Source organism: Rhipicephalus microplus, unplaced genomic scaffold, assembly GCF_043290135.1.
Source record: "Rhipicephalus microplus isolate Deutch F79 unplaced genomic scaffold, USDA_Rmic scaffold_15, whole genome shotgun sequence".
In the NCBI taxonomy this organism is placed as follows: domain Eukaryota; kingdom Metazoa; phylum Arthropoda; class Arachnida; order Ixodida; family Ixodidae; genus Rhipicephalus; species Rhipicephalus microplus.
The window spans coordinates 4766759-4786424 of NW_027464588.1; the positions used below are offsets into that span (position 1 = coordinate 4766759).

Sequence of the window (19666 nt, forward strand, 5' to 3'; positions counted from 1 at the left end):
AACTATACTTGATTTGGTTAAAATTGAATTATAACTGAGGCAAAACAGTAATAGATGTTTTTATTGTTTTAGCGTTTACTATTGTATAAACACATTGGATTACCGGATGATGGTGTTGACACCTCGTGATGACATGGACACGTTTGTTAGCGTTCAGTATTTATTTATTTATTGTATACCTGCATCGCCCCATCGGGCATTACAGCAGGGGGCTTACAAAAAAAATATACAAAGTAAACGCACTCACAAAGCGTGGTAAAATACATCGTTGTCGAAACTGTCAGGAAGGAAAAATTAGTGAAAAAGGAACTCTTTCGCCATTGTCCCGCTACAAAGCATTTATTCAAGAAGTGAAATGCATGACATTTCGACAAGAAAAAGTTTGTGCTCTCCTGGTTTTGCTTGACCGCCTCGGATTGCGCCACCTATCCAGCTTTAGGTCTCTTACATTTGCGTTTGCGGCATTCCAGGTCCTCCAGCTTCAGTAAGCTGGGTGAAACAAGCAGATCACATATCGCACTCGCATTTTTTACTTGAGTCTCCGCAAGGCCAAAACCGTGCTTGGACTTGCTCCTTGGATTTCGTGCCAACCGGTTTTGACCCCGCAATCTCCAACGACAGCGCACCTATGGCTGACCGGCTTGCTCTCCGCCACGGAGGAAGGCCCGCCGCCATATTCTGACGCCGTGAAGCTCTCGCTGAGGGGGGCCTCTCCTCGGACTCTTGCGACCGTGTCCTTCTTTTCTATCTTCTTAACTCTGCAAGTGTGTATATCTGTACCTGTCTTTATCTCTACACTCTCCCTTTTAATCCTCCCTAACCTTTTTAATCCCTCCTTACCCCCATCCCTCGTGAGCCACTGTTATGGTGTCGCACTATGATGCAGTCAGTTACGGGGCTTACTTTTATTTTCTTTTTGCTCTTTCAAGAATCACCTACTAACCGTGCTTAGCCACTAACAAAGGTGAATTTGCGGGATGGGGCCGGAAACGTAAGACCTTTCGAGAGAGTAGTACACGGCTCGTAAAAGTTCTACGTTTCGTTCAAGCTCATGCATGCGCAGATTAATTCTGGTGTCTGATAACGCGGAAACCTAAAGAATATACGTACAAGCTAAAAGCCCTTCATAACTGCATTCAAACGATGTTTCCTTCGATAACACGCAGTCACCATTGCGTAAAAATAATATTACACGTATTTAGCGTGTACTGTATCCCAGTCTACGCATAGGGGCATCGGAATATCGTGTTACCGACCGATGGTGCCTAAATCTTGCAACACTTGTGAAACCATAGTCATGGACACATTTTTTTCTCTTGAGTACGGAGGACACTCATTCTTAACTACGCTGCTGGAACGCGTTTCTACAAGAACAATTTGGTACTTGCCCGGTTCTTGTCTTCCTCTTTAAGAAGCTTTGTGCCACTCACGTTTACGGCTTCCATTTTCTAGATCGCACAAATTATTAATATTTGTTGGAGTTTAACGTAATAAATATGATTAACGCCGTAGTGGAAGGCTGTGGTAACTTCGACCTCTTGGGGTTTCTTAACATGGACGTAAATCTAAGCACATCCACTTCAAGCATTTTCACCTCCACCGATAATGAGACCGCCGCTGCCGGGTTTTGGTATGGCGGCCTGCGGGTCAGCAGCCAAGTGCCTTAGCCATTGGATCATCCAGGTGAATAGGTGACTCATATTGGGTAATTTAGATCAAACAGCGTGTTCGTAAATGGCGCTCGGACATCAGCTTCAATTGATTCGGTGGCTTGAGTCTGTGGAGAGTGGATATAGAAAGTAGCCGTGAACGAACGCGAATTCAAGATCTATGTATGGTTGTGGACTTGAAACATACTTGGAGAGTAGTTTGTCTTCCTTGGAAGCAGGTATAAGTTTCATAAACGCATGCACAAGCGCTGATTCAATGCGGTATTCAGTAACACGTTGACGTAAAAAAATATACGTATACGCTAAGAGCCCCTATTACTGTTTACCATACTCCATAATTTCGTTTTCAAATAATCTAGCACGTGACCGTTAATGATCTTGCAGAGCAAAATATAGAGGGCAGCAAACCAGATGTTTGATTTGCAATGATCTTACCATCTTTCTCCTTATTTATCTCTTTTTGTCTCTAGAAACCTAATAACGCTTTTCATGTAATACATTTTGCTGGCTTTTGACAGTATCTAACATGCATCCAGATACACATTTTCTACAATCGGCTGAAATCTCTCATTTTCTACTCTTGTTTTGGCGATGAATTTTCCACAGATTTTCACGCTTGCATCTTTCAGCGAATTTACCCTTTTACATCCAACAAGACAAACGTGTATGTATATTACCGTGATCCCATGATATGTAGCTTTACCAGTCCGACCACCTAATTAACACAAAACTTTGTCGGGCGCCGCAACTTCCACCATGTTCTAAGAGTGAACAATGGTCTCACCAATATCGTCGTTATCCTCAAAGTCTTGTTCTTCAATACGCTGAGTATTTCGTCTTCAAACAACTTTTCTGCTTGAGTAATGTTTAGCCCTGATGACGTACTCCAAGTTCCAACCTGAGAATAAACATACAAACATGAAAAGTACCAAGATTAGGAAAGAAATGCCATTGCAAAAATACAATTTTTTGCAGTCTTCCAAGGGAGGCACTTGAAGTTTGTTCTCACGATAGGAAAACGCAAAAGAAGATACTTCGAGCACGCTTAAAGTTCACCTTCTGAAGTATGACTGGATGGCGCATTGTGTCCTTCAGTTTGTCATGATCAAGCATGCCATAGGCAAGGAGTGTTTATGCACGTGACATCGGCCATTATAGCTAATATAGCATGCGTTATAACTACTATAGCATGCCTACTGCAAGAGAAGTTGCGAAATGCCCACTAAGCCATACATATTCGATTCGAAAATTGGCGAAGTACCCGCCCACAAGATGCCACGCGCCTCTACGAAGCAACCCACTTTGTAATGAGGGGGCAGCTGACTCTTTGCGCAATTCGCACGTTTTGACGCCTGGTGCAATGGTAAGATTGTGCAACGTAATGCTTCTTTCATCTAGATGGCTTCTTGGTAGATAATAATAATATAACGTTTTATTAAGCAGCCTAAAAGGCGGAAGTGGCTCTGTGGTAGAACACCGACTAGCCGCAAGAGGTACAGTTCATCTCTCACTTAGACCAACGTTTTATAAATATTTTCGTTCTCATGTATGTCGAATTTCATCTCTATACCACTTCACTGTCTACCAAGAATGCCACTGCCAACACCGATGCCGAAATTTTAGCTAAATTAATCGTTTAATGCTATAACAATATATTATTATTACAGTGAAAAAATTCGGCGAGCTATAAAAGCATCACATGTTAACGAAGGAACACAAGTGTGCTGTGCTACAGTTGCACAGCAAAAAAATATATTACTTAACTGAGCAAACATTCGTTATCTACTAAATTCAATCACCACGTTAAAATCACAGTTTTATATGTACTGCATGACAAGGCAATGTCATACTTACTTCAAGGCAACGCATTATTTGTTCATTCACCATTCATGCTGAAGTTATACTTAACAAGGTTAATAATGTGGAATAGTAAACAAGTGGCATAAACCTAACCAAGGCGCCAGAAAAATCTGATGACAACGGCTAAATAAAGTTCCCTCTTCAATAATAACAAGAGTTGTGACATAAGTTGTGCAGTCTTTGTTGTCACATGTTACATGTATCTCACACCCTGTCCTACGATTAACCACAGTGGCGTCTGAGTGGCATGGCTATACTTGGTAGGTGACAAGTGAACAATTGTTTACTGATGTAAGCTCATGTGAAACCTGTTCAATGTCTCGCAATTTAAGTCCTCGAGAGACGCGTATAAAGTTGTTACCGTCCAAAACATAGTTCACCCATCTAAAAGGAGGCACGACTGCATGTAATTTTAACTATCCGTGGCGTCCCTCTCTATAGAAAATCAAGCGCACATGTTGTCCAACACTATGGTGAAAAAAATACATATTTTCATGGTAATATCGTTCGTGAACATGTGAACTAAATGTCACTTGCAAACCACGTCAATGATAAAAACTAAGTATTCAATGTTGAATTCCAATGACAGAGTTAGATCACGGTTTTCTGCTCTAAGCGTAGCAATCACATTCCAATGGCGGACCGGGAGTGTGCGTTGTGTGTTCAAATGGCAGATTGAGAGCAACCGCAGATCAGGGATCGCTCTTTGGAGCATGAATTCTTGCTCCGCCAAAACTGGTGGATTTGGCCGGAAGTTCACGTGACTTATTCTGTGCGCCTGCCTTTCATCCAATCAACACTGAATGTCCTTAAAACGCTTCGCACTCCCTCACGCCCTGACATGCTCATCTGCTTGATTTCCGCTCACAAACTGCTTCAGTCGAGATGCGTGCGTTCCAATCGCAGATTCGTGAGATACCCGGCTTGAATCTGCGCGCTCTCTTTGCTGTCTGCGCCAGCATTTGTGTCTGCTATTGGAATACGACATCACTTACCGAAGTCAGTCCCGTACGCTTGAGTTTTGCCACGTACAAAGACACGTTTCTCCGTTGGCCCGAAGAATCCAGCCAAAGTGGTCCACTCAAGCCCGAGAAACGTATCTGCCAGAAACAAGATTAAGTGAAATGAAATTTTAAACAGCTTTCAAGCAGTTCCTCACTGGGAACAAGGACCACCGGGTAATTTATGAGAGGAGAGGAAAGGAAGTCGCAACTTTGCCCACTATGGACGCCAATTAGGACCGTCAATAAAGGTATATTCGCCTTGTCTAAAATGGTTAACGTTTATCTGAGTTCAGGAATTTTGAATGCAAAACAATAATTCAAGTTGTGCTTTGCTAGGCTGACAGAAGCTTGCTATCATTTACCAAAACGTACTACGCTCGCAGTGTCCTCCAGCGAACATTTTCACAGATAACATTTCCACGCTTGTCACTTTTCAAAGCCGGTCGGCTAGTTGCAAAACGCACTTACCCAAGGCCGCTTTTTAAATAAATTCAACGCTTAAATTGTCAGATTTGGCTGCTTCCTTTAGTAAATAATGTGATATTGCAAGGGCGAAACAAAGACGAGTGTTTTTCATTGAGTGTCTCTCTTTGTTTATTCTTCCCAGATAGATAAATTTTCATAACCTATTTTCATAAACAATGCTTAAGGCAAGAGTACACACAAAACTTCTGCTCATCGGTAGGGTGTTGAAAAACACGTGTCTTGGATAAGATGACTTGCGTGCTTGAACGTCGTCGTCGTCGCGAAAGCGAAGCCGCCTTATCGATGTCTTCTTGATTTTTTTATGTAGAATAACGTAAACTGATCATTTCGCCTAATTGCCTTCACATCTACAAGAAATATTCGTGTCCCTGAAAACATCCTCGATATTCTCCTAAATGCCAATAAAAAACCACTATCTTGTGAAAAGTAAGTATGAACCCCTAATACAGATGTACTTTGAACAAACGTGAAAAGCACACTGCGTTGATGACGAAATAACAGCACGCCTTGTTCGAGATAAACACCTCCCCAATTTCCGCATAAATACGTAGCGCCGGTAATTGGTTGTGCTTGTTCGCGACTAGTGCACAGCTAAAAGCTCCTCATTTGTCAGCTTCTGCTGAATATAATTACATCGTCTGTAACTCTGTTTATCCAGCGTTTTAAACGCTTTCACAGTGGAGAGCCTTGTGAGGTGCCTTATCAAAACGAAATCATGATCAGGTATTATTCAGAACAGCCCTTCAGGCAGTGACTTCTCTGGTGCCCAATTGTTAGACTAAGTATAGTGGACCATGTATATTCTTTGTGTTCTTATTGTAAAAAGCTTGCCTAGCGCGCTTACAGCCTCATATACTTATCCTGTTCGTTATCACTAGAAGTGGAAGATAACTTTACAAACGTTGATCGCTGCTCCCGTTATTTGTCGTTCTAGCATATTTTGCTTCCACTTCTATAATGCAGCTGCTAGCTACGTTTCTGAATAAACTTAATTATTATCTAGTGGCCTGCACAGTGAAACGCTGTGACGGCCCTTTTATTTCTCTGACAGAGAAAAGCTCCGGTGTCAGATACAAAAAGAAGGGCAAATCCCACGTACAGAAGGAATTGATGATAGGCGAAGTACGAATGAGATATATTGATATGTCACTTCAAAATCAGCAAAACATCACGAGGTTGGGGTAAATGATGCCTTACATGACTTCCGTGTCATGATTATCATATTTGGATGTGTCGTTTGCCTTCATCATCAATTCACGTCACTTGATACCCAATTTAGTATATGAGAGCTAGCTAAACGACCGCGAGCACATTATGAGAGTGGCCTGTTGTCATGATCTTACATGACACGCATGTCAGAATTATCATGTTTGCACCACTAATATATTTTGTCATCCATTGGCGTCACGTAATCCCAAATTTGCTGTATGTGGAGCTAGCAAAACGGCAGCGAGCGCATCGTGAAGGGCTCAATATACTTCAATGTAGCGTTGACGCGCGCGCACGCTGGGCACAGCGACGCTACGGCCGCAAAACGCGAGCACTCTATAGTCTGACGCCAGGCGTGACCAGCGTCCATCGGCACGGCCCGACGGCAGCCGGCTCTGAATTTCGCACTGATGCGTTACCCAGAAAACACTGCGTCTCTCTCTTTTCGTGACGGAGGGGCGCCGGACGCCCTGTAACGCGCATGCATCAAGGCAACGCAGCGCGGCGTGCGCCTGTGAGTATATGGCAGGCCCGGCGCCTGGTGTTGCAAAGCCGGCATGACGCGACGAAATAAACGCCAGCGAGCACGTGCACCACTTTACGTCAAAATGTGTTGGTGCCTTGACTGTGGCATGTAGTCATGTTTTCACACGACACGCATCTCATGATTATAATTTTTGCACTAGTCACATACCTTCGTCATACATTGGCGTCACGTAATACCAAATTTGGCATATGTGAAGCTGGTGAAATGGCCGCGAGCGCGTTATCAATGTGGCATGTGGTCATGTTTTGACATGACACGCATGTCATGATTATCAAGTTTTGATGTGTCATTTACCTTTGTTGTCCGTTCGCGTCGCGTAACACCGAATTTGGTACATGTGAAGCTAAATAAACGGCCGCGAGCGCATCATGAGCGTAGCATGCAGTCATGTTGTTACATGACACGCATCTCCTGTTTATCATGTTTGGATGAGTATCATACGTTTGTCATCCATTCACGTCCCGTAATATCAAATTTAGTATCTAAGTGAAGCTAGTGAAAGGGCTGCCAGCGCACCATGAGCGTGGCATGTAGCCATGTTGTAGATGACACGCATCTCATGATTATCATGTTTGCACCCGTCACATACCTTCATATCATTTATTGACGTACTGAAATACCAAATTTTCTATATGTGACGCTAGCGAAACGGCCGTGAGCGCATCATGAGCGTGGCATGAATTCATGTTGTTACATAACACACATATCATGATTTTCACGCTAGGGTCTGTCGCTTGTGATCGTCATGGAATCATGTCATACCATACCAGTTTCGCAACGTGCCATGTAAACGAAACACTGGAAGAGCTGCAGAACCATGACATGTAACTCATGACATTCATGACATACATGTCATGATTTTCATGTTATCACTAGTCAAATATATTCTTCTTACAGTCATGTTTTCTCAAGCCATGTTTGGTATTGATACCATTATCGAAACGGCCTGGAGAGCTGAATGTTCTAGGCGGCTAGATAGATAGATAGATAGATAGATAGATATGTAGGCTTATGCCACAGGAGCGAAAGAAAGAGACGCCTGAACGATAACCGATGCCAGCCAGAAACGCGAGCCGTGGCTTCACGTGCCACGGCCTAGCGCCTTCTTTATTTTCTTCTCTCGCCATCGCGCGCTCTCCGGTTTGCGCGCCGCCCGAACGAGGGCGCTACAGGGCCCCCCGTGTAGACTGGAAGTCGGAATGTGACATGCCGTTTGTGGTGTTGCAACGGAAGATCAGTCGTAGATGAGAGGCTTTCTAGGGCGGTCTCCAGGTACGCCGGCTTGAGTCGGTCCAAGTTGACTGTCTCTTCACGGCCGTTCTGAAGTAGAGTGGCAGTTTTGGGGTTGCGGTGAAGGACGCGGAATGGTCCGTCGTAGGCTGGTGTCAAAGGTGGTCTGACCGCGTCGTGGCGCACGAAAACATGTGTTGCAGTGGCCAGATCAGGGTGGACGAATATGGTCTTGTGTTCGGAAGGTCTGGGTGGAGTGGGCCGGAGGTCTTGAACGCAGTCGAGGAGGCGTTGTAGGAATTGCTGTGGCTGGTCTGGTAGCTTCGTTGACGTGAAGAAGTCTCCCAGAAGCCGTAGAGAAGTGCCATACACCAGCTCTGCTGTTGAGCACTGCAGGTCTGCCCGGATGACAGCTCGTAAACCTAAGAGCACCAGTGGCAAGGCATCAACCCAGGTGGCTCTATTGAGGCAGGTAGTCAAGGCGGTCTTCAGTTGTCGGTGAAGGCGTTCCACCATGCCGTTGGCGCAGGGATGATAAGCCGTGGTACGGCAATGTCTGGCTCCGAGGATGCGATTAAAGCAAGTAAACAGCGAGGACTCAAACTGACGTCCACGGTCTGTTGTCACGGTGCCAGGACAGCCAAAACGGGATACCCACGTAGAAATGAAAACGCGGGCAACTGTCTCGGCTGTGATATCTTGAATTGGAACAGCCTCTGGCCAGCGTGTGAAGCGATCGACCATGGTCAATATATAACGGTACCCCTCAGACACTGGTAGAGGGCCCACAATGTCTAGATGAACATGGTCGAAACGACGGCCGGGTGGAAGGAAAGGTTGGGGCGGCGTCTTAGTATGACGGGAGACCTTTGTCATCTGGCAGGGCAGGCACATGCGCGTCCAAGCGCGCACATCCCCGTTGATTCCGGGCCAGACATAGCGCTGGGTGAGAAGACGCTGAGTAGCCCGAATGCCAGGGTGACAGATGTCGTGTAAGGAATGGAAAACGGTGCGTCGTAATGAAGCGGGAACGAAAGGGCGGGGAAGGTCAGCTGAGACATCGCACCACAAGCGCTCAGATGATAATGGATGAGGCACCAGGCGTAGTCGGAGAGAACGGGGGTTCTCCCGAAAAGCGGCAAGTTCTCTATCATCCTGCTGTGCCGAGGAGAATGAGGCCCAGTCGATGGTTGGCGGTGGAGAGTCAACCGCGGCTATACGAGAAAGGGCATCTGCGGTGGTGTTGTCAGCTCCCTTCACGTGGCGGATGTCAGTCGTGAACTCCGATATATAAGCCAGATGGCGGAGTTCACGGGGCACGTACTTGGATGAGTTAGTGCGGAAAACATACGCCAGTGGCTTATGGTCAGTCAGCACGTAAAACGAGCATCCTTCCAGGAAATGCCGAAAGTGCTGTATTGCAGCGTTGATGGCTAGTAGTTCCCGGCCAAAAACGCTGTAGCGGGTCTCAGCAGGAAGTAGCTTCCGAGAGTAAAACGACAAGGGTCTCCACTCGGAGTTAATGCACTGCTGTAAGACGGCTCCGACGGCCACGCTGGATGCGTCCACCATCAACCGAGTAGGGGCGTTGCTGCGTGGATGAATAAGAAGCACGGCGTTAGCGACCGCTTGCTTAGCAGCAGCAAAGGCGGCCTGGGCCTCTGACGACCAAGGAATGGCGGAGGACGGGCCGGCGGTCGACCGAAGGAGGTCGGTGAGCGGTCGTAGCAGTTCGGCACAGTGTGGTATGAAGCGCCTGGAAAAATTCACAAGCCCCAGGAATTGGCGTAATTGGCGCAGTGTTGTAGGCTGAGGATAATCCTGAATTGCTTTGACGTGGGACCGGAGAGGGCGTATTCCTTTGGATGATATGTGATGGCCCAAGAACTCGAGCTCAGATGCACCGAAAGTACACTTAGAGGCGTTCACAACGAGGCCGTACTGCTGAAGACGTTGGAACAGAGCGCGTAGATGGTGCTCATGATCTTCAGGTGTGCGGCTAGCGATGAGGACATCGTCAAGGTACGCAAACACAGTAGGAAGACCCCGTGTGACCTCAGAAATGATCCGCTGGAAAGTTTGAGCCGAATTTCGGAGTCCAAAAGGCATCCGCACGTACTCAAACAACCCAAAGGGCGTCGTGATGGCGGTCTTAGGTATGTCGGCGGGCTCGACAGGAATCTGGTGGTACGCCTTAACAAGGTCCACTTTGCTGAAAATTGTGCAGCCATCGAGGCGCGATGTAAAATCCTGGATGTGAGGTAGAGGATAGCTGTCGTGGACAGTCTTGGCGTTCAACGCTCGATAGTCCCCACAAGGACGCCAGTCACCAGGATCACGCTTTGGCACCAAATGCAGCGGGGAAGCCCAAGCGCTTGACGACGGGCGGATAATGCCGAGCTGCAGCATGTGGTCAAACTCCCGTTTAGCAATAGCTAGGCGGTCTCCGCACAGGCGGCGTGGTCGAGCAGCTGCCGGTGGACCCCGGGTGACGATGTGGTGGGTCGCCGTATGTTTAGGCGGCTGAGTGAGGTTGCACGGTTTAGTTAACTCCGGGAAACTCGCCAAGATTTTTTCGAACGGTGAGGAAGGTATCAACATGCGGATGGCCATTGGAGCGATGTCGGACAGGACTCCCGAGATGGAGAGACGAGTCTTACCATCTATGAGGCGGCGCCGCCGCACGCTGACGTCCAAATCGAAGTATGAGAGGAAGTCCGAGCCGATGATCGGTTGAACCACGTCTGCGATGACGAAAACCCACCGGAAAATGCAGCGAAGGCCGAAGTCGAGGGTGAGAGATCGGAGCCCATACGTTGCTATAGACGAGGCGTTGGCAGCACGAAGCACTTGCCCCTGTGACTTTGAACGATCAGCCTTAGTCGGGGGCACAACGCTAATTTCCGCGCCCGTATCTATAAGGAACCTGGCGCCCGATAGCTGGTCCGTGACCATGAAAAGGTGGCTGGGACGAGAAGGGAGATCACATGCCGCCGTCAGTGATCCCGGCAGGCGTTTCCCTGCCACGAACATGGGGGTGTACACTTCGTGGCTCGGTGACGGAAACGCCGATGGTACCAGCAGAGGGGTGGAGGGCTGGGACTCCGAGCATCTCGTGTGCGTGGAAGAGCTCGACGACCGGAACGAGGCGAACGAGTCTCCTGCAGGGGGCTCCGGAGTGCGGCAATGGAGGCGGCGAGTTCGTCGATGCGGGCCTCAAGGCGCGAAATCGCTGTGTCTGCTGGTGGTAAGACAGCGTTGACAGATGGGGAGGTCGCTTCATGAACCTGATCAGCGAGCTCCACCAGGCGGTCGAGATCGACGTCGCCGGCCACCGCGAGGACGAGGCGGATTGGCTGAGAAAGGCGTTGGAGGAAGAGCTCGCGAAGCAACGCTGAGTGGGCAGAGACGTCGTGTGTCCCAAGAAGCTGTCGCATTCGGCGCAGTAGTTGGGAGGGGCGCCTGTCGCCAAGGTCCCCCTCTGCAAGGAGCTGCTGTAGGCGGACGCGTTCCGAAGGCATGAATCGTTCCAGCACCTTGGTTTTAAGGTGCTGATATGGCGTAGTGTCCGAGGGGTTGGAGAGGACGTCGGAGAGCTCGGTGGCAACGTCAGGAGGAAGGACGGAGGCTACGCGGTAGTAGCGTGTCGTTTCCGAGGCGATGCGGTAGAGGGAGAATTGCGCCTCGACCTGATGAAACCAAACTTGCGGGTCCTGTGGCCAGAAAGATGGGAGACGCAGTTGCACGGCCGAGACGTCCTGCGGACGTGAGGCTTGTTCGGTTGAGGATGCATTCGAGTCAGTCATTGTCTTCGTCCGAGGTCACCACTTGTAGGCTTATGCCACAGGAGCGAAAGAAAGAGACGCCTGAACGATAACCGATGCCAGCCAGAAACGCGAGCCGTGGCTTCACGTGCCACGGCCTAGCGCCTTCTTTATTTTCTTCTCTCGCCATCGCGCGCTCTCCGGTTTGCGCGCCGCCCGAACGAGGGCGCTACAGATAGATAGATAGATAGATAGATAGATAGATAGATAGATAGATAGATAGATAGATAGATACGCTCAATGTCGGCAAAATTTGCCAAGAAATGCTTCGCATTTAAAAAGTCGCGCACACATCCTGTGCACACCCAAGAAGTGACCGGCAAGGCATCGACACGTCGTAGGAGCCGGCAATTATCCCAAAAATGAGAGAGCGATACCATTTAGCAAGCCGCACGATCGACATCTCTGTCTCCCGAAATTGTGTGTTCAGCCGAAAAGTCGTCATGGACCACCAACTCGCAGAGTAACTCTAAGCCTGGTGGCTCAAGTAGTGGAAGTAACGTCACCTCCCGCGGAACCTTCAGAAAGCCACGAGCGAACTCACCAAACTGACATTGATCACCTGTTGTGGGTGAGGACTGATTGCTAGTTTTATTTGTGGGGCCCACATCTATCCCTTGCACTTCCTGTTGCCTGTATTGTTGCAATGCTTGCTTCCCCACTTTACGACTACTATGCTTCTGTCGTTTCTGATGCACGCAAACTATCTAGTATCCCATATGATACTGTCATTCATGATAAAACTGTCACGCGCCAATACGTGGGCTCTCTGAGAACCTTGCTATGCCCTGTTATATTATTTCCATCCTATGTTTTTAGTTGCATGTTGCATGTGCTATTCCTGGTGTTACGGCCATTGCTTAATGTGTCTGTTATATAAGCTATATAAGGGCGCGTGGGTGAATCGCAGCGTGAGTTCCTCAAGTATCATTACGCTGATTCATCTACTAGCACTTCTTACAGAAGATGCCGTGGCTTCCCTTGAGTCATTGTTTTGGTGGCAAAAACGATTGCTCTTTTGCCATCATAAGCCCAGCCACATAAGCCCAGCAACCTTTGCGTTACCGCACCACGATACCAATGAGCACGTTCTCTACATATGAGCAGGGCCACTAAGTACAGCGAGTACTAATTACCACGGCCACATCTATAGAAGAATGAGTTGCTGCAAAAGCTAGAGAAAAATATTTCATATACCACAGCTACTACATGTACTACATGCCTTAACAGATATTTCTGCCGAGCATTTCTAGTCTTCTTAAAATCTACACTGTTACAACAAAAGTAGTTGAGATACAAGAGCATCAGTACAAATTAAGGAACAGCGTAATTAAACCCCCCCCGCTTCTTTACTAGCAGCCATCAGGCCTGTGTGGAAATAACACCAGTGCTAAGCCCAGCGATAGCCTTACATTTGTGATAGAAAATTTACCATTGACTCGTCAAAAGAAATGAAATCAAAGACTGCCTGCTTTCGTTATTTTTTGACGACTGCATCTTACAAGGCGGAAACGAGAAAAATGTTTGCTTTTCGTAGCAAGCAGTACTTGGAGAACGTAACGGAGAACGAGGCCTGCAGTAAGTAATCTTGTTACATGCAATGATTGAAGGTACCGTAAAATATGTAGCTGACGAGAGGACGACTTAGCGAGGTTTAATGTTCAAAGGTGTGTAAGTTGGTACTACTCATAGTGTAGACCATCACGAATGACAAGGGGCCATTCCTAGTCTTCCTCGCGGTGTTAGGTGACTCAATGGTTTCAGTTGCAGCAACAACACAGAATGCCATGCCAGCACTCAGAAGTACACCTTGCTATCAAATCGGCATATGAAGTCTCGCGAGGGATTATCAAGGTCAATGTACACGAACGAGCACTACTCACTTAGTTGATTTACGCTCGGAATGTTGGCGTACTCGCGTACAATCTCGCGTACAGTCGGCGTGATATCCTGTAATACTTCCTAACAAGGTTCGCTACCAAATATATTCTATCATGTCCGGGCGTGGTGTAGTGGGTGGCGTACTCGGTTCAAATATATTCTATCAGTTTCACTACTCATACTTAAAGTAAACGCCTCATTTGTGAAGATGTAGACTTTGCTATCAGAATCACTAAATCTTAGTTATTTTCTGTTTTTTCGAAACCACAAAATTAAAGATCTTTGTCTACCTTTCAAACAATGCTCGGTGCCAGACATTTCCTATTAGTTTGACTAATAGCCCCTCATTTGTGAAGAAATAGACCTTGTTACCAAAATCACAAAACTTTAGTAATCTTTGGTTTCTTCGAACCCCCAAATAAAACATATCCTCCTTCCATTTCTTATTTCTCTCTCATACGTCAATAGCGCTCTAATGTGACGGAACTTCCAACATGTTCACAGCCGGCAAATTTACCACTGTGGACAAGAAAATTGCACATTAAGGACACCTGCTTCTGAGATTCAGCTATTAGGTCTATTTGACATATTTGATTTACGATAATTTGTGGTTCTGGCGCTATATACGCAAAATTATGACCGTGGTCTCAAGAGCTTATTCATCCAACAGCGTCAAACCATTTGATAGAGCATGGGCGAATCGTTTCCTTCTATTAGCACCTAAATATGGAACAGATGTTTTTCAACAAACCTTGAAATATATCATCGGCACCAAAAATGATTTTATCTACAATTATAGCTGGTGAATTAACGGGCCTACTCAGTGCAATTTCAAAGAAGCCAGGTTAGTCTTACTACTAGTAAGATCACTATGTAAAAATTTAGTTTGTGTGACAATACATGTCATATGGCCAATGATCTGGTGGTGCTACTATATATAGCTTGGAGTCAAAGTCCGAGACAATGTTTTGTATTCTGCACTGAATACACACGATACTTAACAAATAGTAGCAATCTCGCTGCTGTATTGTACGCGGGTTTCTATGAGGAGCCATTTCGCCAGCACATTCCGCTTGTGTTAGCTCTATATTGCAACAATTACATGGCACATTTCAATGCTACCTTGGCAAGATTGAAAACTTCAGGGAAGTTATTGAGAAGGTTTGATGACGCAACTTCACGACGCATTGTTACGTTCAAAATTACTATTATTCTTCATACTTAAAACAAACCTCTTTTTGTGCGTGTTGCACCCACGGTAACCATCGTATAAAAATTATGCTTGGAATCCTTCAGGACCCCAATAAAAAGTTTTTTATCCATATAACAAGTGTCGCAACTAATCGTATTGAAGAAATTTAAGATATTCAACTTACCTTTCTCACGGCTTCCTTAAGCATGTTCGACTGAGTCAGGTTCCTTTCCGCAGAGCTTGCACGGCAGCTGAATTGTGGTGGTGCCTCCAATGCACGCGCCTTGGCTAGGCTCTGGATGGCTCGCACCAAAACGATCAGAGCCTCTTGAGTGAGAGCCGTGTCTGTCTGGACGCAAACACCAGAACTTTTTGCGATAGTTCATTTGCAACGCTGTGAGTAACGCTGATTCAAAGTGCTCATTTTGAAGCTTCTTACGCGCCTGACTTGGCCAACCATGTTTCGAAATTTGTAGAGAATTTTTTACTGTAAATTTTCGTAAAGAAATAATTTCATAACAAAATCATAATTAAAATGTATCGCAGTCATCTATTGTCATTTCATTCAGTGGAAGGATGAAAAGAATTCGCAGCACATCGGCAACAACATAAAAAGCCAGACAATTATTTATGATAACGACCAATTTCTGCGTCAGGAGGCAACTCTAAAGAATGATTCAATTGTGACTGAGCCCCGCCGCGGTGGTCTAGTGGCTAAGGTACTCGGCTGCTGATCCGCAGGTCGCGGGATCGAATTCCGGCTGCAGTGGCTGCATTTTCGATGGAGGCGGAAATGTTGTAGGCCCGTGTGCTCAGATTTGGGTGCACGCTAAAGAACTTCAGGTGGTCGAAATTTGCGGAGCCCTCCACTACGGCGTCTCTCACAATCATATGGTGGTTTTGGGACGTTAAACCCCACATATTAATCAATCATTGTGACTGAGACCTACACGCAGGGCATATACCACAAGTTTCTTATGCTGAATACTTTGCATGTTGCAATGGTTCCCCATCCTCTTCCCAATATGTGGTGTAGCATACCAGTTGCTCTAAGCTTGTTTACCTCCGTGCCTTTCATTCTTAATTACTCGGTTCGTCTTCACTGAAAGCGGGTAAAAAAAATCCTATTGACACAGGTACGTCATGAGCCCGAGTACACTTGCTGAAACAAGATGACGTGAAGCTAATTGGCTGAAAGCAGATTGCCTGAAAATGATTGTGATTCATTCTAAAAAGCAGTGGCGATGGCTGTACATCAATACGTTGAAAATGCGCTGAGTCTTGCGTCCTGCGTGTTTCTCTACCCAGCGTTCTCGTCCCCGCTATGGTACTTTGTCACCCCGAGTTTCAAGCAACGACGACAGTTTTACATTTTACACCACATACCTAATATAATTTTGCAAAATATTGTATTGTTGGGTCTGTTGGTGCAGGATCTTACGTAGGAGTGTACAGGTCAGTTTGGAAGAAAGTGCACAAGACAAGATACAGGCTCACTTGCAAGTGGGCGCTTTTCCTGTCTTGTGAACTTTTTTCCGAACTGCTCTTGCACTACGGCACACAAGATGATATCTTAACGCCATAGCATTAGAGAGATTGTTTCGCAGAAATTCTGGTGTTGGCGTCTTTGGTGGTGAGCGAAAAATTATCATCCTGTGCATTACTCAAAAATTGAGAATGACACAAATAAAGTAAGTAAATGCCATAAAATCCTGAAAAAAAATATGGAACGCACCAGGGTTGTTTGCGCCAGACTGGTGATCGAACCTGGGTCGTTTGCGTGGCAAGTGGATGTTGTACTACTTCACCAAGCCTCTGCTTGTGAAAACAGCGACAAAAACTTCGTCTGCTTGCAAATTTCATGAAAGTAGTTTTCATGCTTCCCAAACAAAAGCGCCCTGTATACATTCTTCGAAATGCAAGATGAAATATATCAGCAATAATGCGTGGTACAAGCGTCTATTGCCGGAGGGCGTCAGAATATGTGATTAGCATAATAGCTCCATGGTTGAAAACCGGTACCCCCTTACAAAAGGCCCACATAGCACTGCACCTATTCTCTTAACGCCACGTATAGTGAGTGCATAGCAAATTCGAAAATGTTTCACGCACTAAATGTCTGAGATACGCACTAGGAACAAGCTGTCGCTATGGCGTTCAACTTCTAAAGGCGAAGCTTTATGCTCCCCAAAATTTTGATTAGCGTTAAGCAAGTATTAAAAAAACAAGTATCCTCTCTGTTTCTCGAGGTAGTCGAGCTGGGACAATGGATGTGAGAAGAGTATCATAAAACTATTGAGCTAATTGTGTCATGGTAAACGTGGTAGCAGCTGCAGATATGAATTTTCAGTGCACAGCTTTTCACGATTAGTACACTGCTTTTGAGGACTCTGCGTATTTTACAGCATTACTTTACAGTGCGACTATTGTGTTGTGTTAAACTTGCGTATTGAATGCAAATATTTATTTTTCTAAGGAAGCTATAGATGATTTAGGACAAGCAAATTTCTTTTCTCTTTCATGACACAATTTTAACTTAAATTCAGTGCGTCGCTTAGCAGAATCTGCCGAAACATTGCAGTTTCTTTGGGGCCAATATAAACCTCGATGTGCAAAGTTATATCTATTTTTGCGGGAGTAGCGAACACCATGTTATTTTTTACTGATGGAGACACAGTGTCCTCGCTATAACAGATTCTGGGTCGTGCTCCAAATATAAATGAGTAATTTCAATGATGATGCTATGACTGCTAAGTATATAAATTGTACATTATACCTACTTGTGACGAATTGAGGTTTGAGTATGACGTAGTCTTTTCAGTGTCTGTTATGAATGTTCAACACAGGAATTGATCGCTTACAAAAGTAACTACATAATTCAAGCTGCGCAACTGATGCGCTGTTTTTTCTTGAATACAGTCACAAGATATTGCCACGCGCTAGGAGCTCGAAGAAACGTACAAGGATACGTGACTGTCAAAATCTGAGACAGAAAGAAGGACGTCTCCGCTGGCAAAGGTTGCTCGTCTTTGTCTTCTTCGTTCACTGGCACAGAACTGGCTCACTGTTCGCTAGCGCAGAACACCAGGTGGCATTACACTTCCCCCAAAGAGAGTATCGACCCGGTGCTCAAGAAAAGTACGCAACATAAGAAAACAGTAAGCAAAGTAGCGCATGAGAGAAAATGCGTCCTGGGCCCGGCAATGGGAAATAAATGGCATTCACTGTTCACCTATAAAGAGTTCAGTGGCACTTGAAGAAAATTCGCATCACCTAAAATGTCTGCCTGAGTCAAACGCTACGTGAAGGGATGCCGTGAATGCCAGCGTCGCAAAACACCACTCTTAAAGCGTGCAGGCCATCTACAACCAATCGATCCAACCCCTACACCGTTTGATCAAGTGGGAATGGACCTCCTAGGCCTGTTTCCTTTGTCTTCTTCCGGCAACAAATGGATTATTGTCGCAACCGATTACTTGACGCATTACGCTAAGGCGAAGGCATTGCCACGAGGGACCGCAACTGAAGTTGCCAGTTTATTTTTATGCATCAAAGTGTGCTACGGCCTGGCGCGCCGTCATATGTTATCATTCATCGAGGGACATTATTCACAACGAAGCTCTTGGATGATATCTTCAGGTTGAGTTATACAACCCATCGAAAAACCAGAAAGTCTCAGCTCTCGATAAGTGCACTGTCGGTAGATGGGCCCAGGTTCTCCACAGTGACAGCAAAGAGGACGTCGATCAGGGGCCAGCCATACGTCTGATTTTTGCGGAATCGGTCGGCGGTCGCTCAGGTACGGGCCTACTTGGACTGCCTGAAGCATGGATGGGGCCGTCATATGAGGCGGAGTGAAATGCGGTGCAGGCTGGCGCAGAGTTTGGTCTGCCGGAAGCATGGCAGGGGCCGCGATGCGAGGTGGAGCCAAAGGTGGTGCTGGCTGGAGCAGATTTTGCGCACACGACATGCGAAGGAAGTCATTTAGGGGTCGCGGCTCTGTCTGACAGGACGGTTCTCGTAGTTCGGCCCCTGCCATGCTTCCAGCAGACATGCGAGGGAAGTCATTTAGGGGTTGCGGCTCTGTCTGACAGGACGGTTCTTGTAGTGCGTGCTGAACTTCATCTCGGACGATGCCGAACAAAGAACTGATAGTGGAGGCTGAGGGTACTGAAAACGTCTGCAGTTCTTCGCGGATTACAGAGCGTATGAGCTCTCGGAAGAAGTCGACGTGACCCCAAGACCGCCTATCTATTTCATAGCAGAGGCAAAGTTCAGTTGTCGCTCGTACGACTGTGCCTGTTGCCGCCAAGACCGCCTATCTATTCCATAGCAGAGGCAAAGTTCAGTTGTCGCTCGTACGACTGTGCCTGTTGCCGAAGCGTGCTTTCAATTAAGACGAACAAGACCACCAAACAACTGTTCCTTCACACGACGCATCAGGTATCACACCTCCTTCTCTTCCGGCATGTGAGGGTCAGCTCGTCAAAAAAGACGCGTCTTGTCCTCAACATACATTGCTACGCCTTCATATGGCATTTGCATACGGCCCTGTAGCTCACAGTCAGCTCGCTTTGGCCATCGGGACTTGCATACGTTTCGAGAAGCCGAAGTTTGAGGTCCACCCATGACGTCAACAGACTTGCCCGGTTTTCGTACCAAACACGCGCCCCTTCATTCATACTGAAGTAGACATGTAGGAGCTTGTCTGTGTCATTTCACTTGTTATGAGCAGCAACGAAGTCATAGTGGACTAGCCAATC

The 19666-nt window shown here is 46.5% G+C and overlaps 1 protein-coding gene across 1 annotated transcript in view; it reads right to left on the reverse strand.

Moving 5' to 3' along the window:
* Nucleotides 1-19666, reverse strand: part of LOC142761730 (glutamate receptor ionotropic, kainate 2-like) — a 31160-nt gene that overhangs the window by 8904 nt on the left and 2590 nt on the right. Inside the window, exons 4-6 of the mRNA XM_075883141.1 lie at nt 15088-15252; nt 4526-4630; nt 2455-2568 (exon numbers count right to left, since the gene is read on the reverse strand). Coding sequence (XP_075739256.1) covers nt 2455-2568; nt 4526-4630; nt 15088-15252 — 384 coding nt within the window. The remainder of the gene's footprint in view (nt 1-2454; nt 2569-4525; nt 4631-15087; nt 15253-19666) is intronic.